This window comes from Dunckerocampus dactyliophorus, chromosome 7, assembly GCF_027744805.1.
Source record: "Dunckerocampus dactyliophorus isolate RoL2022-P2 chromosome 7, RoL_Ddac_1.1, whole genome shotgun sequence".
Classification (NCBI taxonomy): Eukaryota; Metazoa; Chordata; class Actinopteri; order Syngnathiformes; family Syngnathidae; genus Dunckerocampus; species Dunckerocampus dactyliophorus.
Genome location: NC_072825.1, coordinates 25,192,357 through 25,198,111, shown reverse-complemented (window position 1 = coordinate 25,198,111; position 5,755 = coordinate 25,192,357). Strand labels below are relative to the sequence as shown.

Below are 5,755 nucleotides of genomic sequence, written 5' to 3'. Positions count from 1 at the left end.
CTGGAGAAGCCACACATATGTTTAGTCTTCCTTTAAAACACCCAGTCAGAGTGTATGTGAGTGGACTTACGCTGGCTTTGAGTACGTAGAGGAAGGTCCAAGAGCAGCTGAGACCCTCGAAGTGAAGGTCGCCGTATGGCCATGGAGTTTCCTAAAAGGGAAATAGAATAAGGGGGACACATCAAATCAACACAGCAGGGTTTTTTTTTTGTCATGTAAGAAAACCCAAACCTTTTTAAAAAAATAATGTGACCCATCCATCCATCCATGCATTTTCTATACCACTTCTCCTCTTTAGGGTCGTGGGGGCATGCTGGAGCCTATCCCAGCTGACTTCGGGCGACAGGCGGGGTACACCCTGGACTGGTCGCCAGCCAATCACAGGGCACGTATAAACAAACAACCATTCACACTCACATTCATACCTATGGACAATTTAGAGTCGCCAATTAACCTAACATGCATGTTTTTGGAATGTGGGCAAATGGGAGAATGTCGGAGAAAATCCACGCACACACGGGGAGAACATGCAAACTCCACACAGAAATACCCAAGGGAGAATCGAATAATGTGACCTACAACTTGTGTAATTCAACAAACAGGACAAATAAATCTGAAAATATCTAAATTTTAAATGCACAATAAACTGGTTGTACTGCTAAACTTGCATGTTTTTCTCATGTAAAAAAAATGAAAACCTTTTTCAAAAAATATCATGACCTACAACCTGTGAAATTCAACAAATAGGACAAATAAATCTGAAAATATAACAATTTTAAATGTACAATAAGCTGGTTGTACTGTTAAATTTGCAGGGTTTTCTCATAAAAATGAGAGCATGATAAAAAAAATTAAAAAAATCTTTTTTTCAAAAAAATAATGTGACCTACCACCTCTGTAATTTAAACAGGAAAAAATAAATCTGAAAACATAACAATTTTAAATGTACATTAAGACGATTGCTCTGTTAAATTAGCACTTTTTTCCTCATGTAAAAAAATGAGAACATGCTAAAAAAAATCATAACGTTACCTACAACCTGTGAAATTCAACAAACAGGACTAACAAATCTGAAAATATCAACATTTTAAATGTACAAAAAGCTGGTTGTACTGCTAAATTTGCATGTTTTTCCTCATGTACAAAAATGAGAGCATGATTAAAAAAAATCAAAGCCTTTTTCAAAAAATATCGTGAGCTACAACCTGTGAAATTCAACAAATAGGACAAATAAATCTCACAATTTTAAATGTACAATAAGATGGTCGCACTGTTAAATTTGCAATTTTTCTCTCATGTAAAAAAAAATAAATGAGAGCATGATAAAAACCAATCAGTACTGGTTTCAGCAAATAATGTCACCTGTTACCTGTGCAATTCAATACACAAAATAAATGAATAAGTGAAGAACAAAATATAAAAAACAATGTCCAATAAGCTAGTTGCATTCTTAAAATTGTGGGTAAAAAAAACGGAGAGCATGACGTACGTCAAAACGTGAACATGAGGACTTTTTAGTGTACTTCAACCAAAAAACCAAATGTCTTATGGTGAAAATATAAGAAATAAAAAAATGTCTCGTTGCATCAGCGTGCACACGCCAACTTCAGCTAGCTTTTGTTGAGCTCGTTGTCATGCTACGCAGTGACACACTTCAGCTTCTTACCACACGTCTGAAGGCTTGAGGGCAAAAATGGCCGCTCCAGTTGCTAGTTGCGTTATGTATGTACGTGTGTAACTGTCGTGTTATCTGTTGTGTTATCATTCCTCTCTCCCCCGCTGGAAGAAAATGATATCGGAGATGAAATGATTCCCGAGCAATTAGATAAAGGTGTACCACCATTATGATGGGCAGTGCGACCCAGTCTAGCGCTGTATGTCAAACGTCTGTCTGAAAGAGAGAGAGTGGACGTCTCATGACTGTGTGTGTGTGTGTGTGTGTGTGTTCAGTGGATCGCTCTACACTGTTGACATTCCCCCTGACAGCTCTGAACTTTTCACGATGCCACGACTGTCAGAGGGACAAACGAGGGAGGGAGGAGAGGCGGGGAGTGGGAGGGGTACCGTTGCGTCACCAGGTGGGGTCAGAACACTGAGGTGGTTCTCTCTGTCTTTCTGCCTGTTTAGCAAGGTTCCTCCTGCCCGTTCTCCAATCATCACCTGCTGATGTGTGGTGAAGGTCAGGCCTGTCGGGGTGGGTGTTGAGGCCACTTTGTGATCATAATTATTATTATTCCGGCAGCTAAATGATGTTACTGGAAAATGTAGCAAATCTTGTGAGCTTGTGTATCCCCGCGAAAATTGTTCATCATGACAGGATGCACGAAAATGATCACAGGTCGTCAGCCATTTTGGTATGGGCCGCACACAGATTATCTGTTTTTTTTGCAGTGCATGGGCCAATCAAAAACGGGACGGTCAGCTGACCAGGCCGCACTTTGAACACCGCTGCCCTGAAGGTTCCACACAGAAACCTGGTCTGTGTGCACACATGAACACAGGTTCTTGTTGCCAGTTTTATGAACAATGTGTGACAACGCTGCTTCTCAGTATACGGATTCAAAAAATGGCCCGTATTATGGGATGTAACACGGTTGTCATCACATTTAGGCACGGCCACACGTGCCAAACGTCATAATTGAACTGACCTCACAGCCCAGGTGAAAAAATGAGCGCGTGATCAACTTTTTTCAATCAATAATTCAATAAATACTTGAGAATTGAACTGATCTCAGATCTTCCTCACGTTTATTGGTTAATATTCAATTCTATTTTTTAAATTTTTTTCTCTATATTTTTATAGTTTTCTGATTCCATGCTATAATTAAAAAAATATATTATTATTTTATTACTTTGATTTTATTTACACCTTTTGGGGGTAAAATACATTATTTTATTTTAAAGTATACTATTTAATGTATTTAAATGACTATCAATCAGCCTTTTTCATTTTTATTTAGCATTATTATTATTATTTCTTTAATTTTATTCAGATTTTTTTTTAAGTTATTTTATTAATGAGTCTGCAAGTATATTTCTAAAGTTGTATTTAAGTATTATTTGAGTTAACCTTATTTTCATTTCTTGGGGAGTAAAATATACTTTTTTTTATAGTTTTAATTTATTTGATTTAAAAGTTCGTCAGTAAGTTTTATTGAGTATTATTTTAAGTTTTCGGCGGGTTAAATAAACTTTATTGTATAGAATTCTTTTTTAAAAAGTTACTTGACTCAAAGATTTATTAGCATTATTTTTTTTTCATTTAAGTTAATTATTTAAGCAGTGTTTTAGTTATATTTTGTATATTTTAAATATTTGTTATCATGAAAAAAGTATTAGAAAATATAGTCATTTTAATTTCTTTAATTATTTCATTTGTATATTTATAAATGCACTTTTTCAAAATGTTGTATTAAGATTTAGGAGGGGGGAAATATGCTATTTTATTTGTGTCAAAATGTCTTGTCATGTGATTTAAGTCTTTTGGGGTGAGTAAAATATACTATTTTAACTGCATAACATTTTCTATACAATATAATTTGAAAAAATGCCATACATATATGAATATAGTTTTTAATTGATGGAAAAATCTTACCATAAATGGTTTGCAGCACCGAGGTCTTACTGGCCGCAGGTTTAGCAGACGAAGCTCGCACCTCAGTCTTCCTCTTCCTGGTGAGGGCGTGGCTCAGGTCGCTTAACTCCGCCCCTTTGCAGGCCTGGCCTTGTTGTGTGTGTCTGCGTGCGAGGAGCCTGGAGAAGCGCATGTGTTGGATGAAACAACAAAGCAAACAGGCTGTTAATTGGCCGCCTATGTAGTGAGTCATAAATGGAAACAGAAGGTCTGCGGCTAGCGTCGTAGCTATGAGAGCAACATGGCTAAACCTGTAACCGCCACGAAAGCTCTAAAAGCACAGCTAACACAATCCAGAGCTTCAACTCGCCTTCGCCACGCTCGCTGGATGACCCTCGCTGCCTCGTGTCTCCTCCTGCGCTGCTCCCTGTCGTGTCCCCTCGCCGCGTGCGTGGCGTTCTGTGCTTTTCCTGAAGGGCTTCTCCTGTTCGAAGGCGATGTGAGATCTTTGGTGTTTTCTAGAGCGTGCTTGCGGTGCCTGTGCTTCAGGGGATCAGTCTTTTTCGGAGCGATGCTCTCCCTGGAAACGGCGCTCATGGAAGGGGTGCTAGAAGAAGGTCTTAGTTCCCTGACTTTGGCCGTGGAGGAGGGTCTGCACGCTGCTCGGCTGCTTGGAGAGAGCATGTCCTTCCGTCTGCTGGCGACAGGTACACCTGGCGTTGTCGTATCGCAGGTCACGTGACTTTGAGGGCTCACAGAGTCCGGCGGATCAGCTGCTTTCCTCCTCGTGGATCTGCTTCGGTGGCCTAAGATTCATTTTAGGGAGATTTTCACATTAGAAAGAAAGCTGGACACCGTACACGGGTGTCCAAACTTTTTCCACAAATAATTAAAAAATGATGGATGGGGAGGCCACGTTTTATGTTCTTCACCTTTTTTTGTAGATAACTTTTGTGCGTAACCATTAAGGCTCAAACCCCCACTTTTTTTTACCCCTGTCCTGTCCAGCCTTTAAAGCAGATAGAAGTGTAGATCTAAATGCCGTCAAGAGATTTATAGATTTACTCTGCCAGGGAGAAGGGTGAGATACACTTCCCCTGTTATACAGAATTTATTTGACTTTGATGTTTTGTTGTTATGCAAATTTGGAGCTGCCGGGCCTGAGCAGGAGGGGATAGAGAAGAAGAGAAAATAAAAAAGAGGGTGGGGGTGCGGGGATAAGAGGGGGACAAAAAAGAGAGAGACAAGGACAACAGCAGCAACAACAATTGTGACAACAAGAACAGAACAACAGAAACATACAGAACTACATCAGCAAATAAATGTCTGTTATGACTATGAAGACCCTGACGAAAGGACAAAATAATATCAACAACCACAATGACAATACTGCATTGAAACAGTCACACATAATAGTAGTCATGAAATGATGAACTATGATAGTGATCACAATGACAATACTGCATTGAAACAGTCACACATAATTGTAGTAATGAAATGATGAACTATGATAGTGATCACAATGACAATACTGCATTGAAACAGTCACACATAATAGTAGTAATGAAATGATGAACTATGATAGTGATCACAATGACAATACTGCATTGAAACAGTCACACATAATTGTAGTCATGAAATGATGAACTATGATAGTGAACAAAAGGACAATAACTGTAATGCACATCATTGTAAAAACTATAATCATATTGCTGACATCACCTTCGCTGTAATAAAACCAACAACATAACAACACACTGTTTAAATCTGTGAGTTATGTGGTCAAACCCCAAACTTAAAATTCCTAGCAGCATACCATGCACTGTTGTAACTATTCCATCCTAATATGTCAAACAGCCTTTCATATTCTTGCAATTTCCAAGTCTTTGTTGACACAATTTAGGTCAAAATAAATCTTAACAATTATTCTAGATTTGTTTTTTTTTAATCCCTGGCAACAAGCATACCATGCTTGGGTGTGTCTATTGCATCCTAAAATGGCAAACAAGTATACCATGCACTGTTGTTAACTATTCCATCCTAATACATCAAAAGGCCTTGCGTCTTTTTGCACTTTCCTTGTCTTCGTCAGAACATTTTAGGTCAAAATCAATCCTTAAAATGATTCCGAGCATCGAGCATATCATGCACTGTTGTGACTATTCCATCCTAACACAGCAA

At 38.5% G+C, this 5,755-nt stretch overlaps 1 protein-coding gene across 4 annotated transcripts in view; it reads right to left on the bottom strand.

Annotated features, from left to right (window-relative positions):
* The window catches only part of invs (inversin), a 71,655-nt gene that overhangs the window by 5,686 nt on the left and 60,214 nt on the right, over positions 1-5,755 (bottom strand). For all 4 annotated transcript variants that reach the window (XM_054781899.1, XM_054781896.1, XM_054781897.1 and 1 more), the window contains 3 exons: positions 3,945-4,380; positions 3,596-3,753; positions 71-151 (listed from right to left, as the gene is read on the bottom strand). In XM_054781899.1, the coding sequence (XP_054637874.1) occupies positions 71-151; positions 3,596-3,753; positions 3,945-4,380 (675 nt within the window). The remainder of the gene's footprint in view (positions 1-70; positions 152-3,595; positions 3,754-3,944; positions 4,381-5,755) is intronic.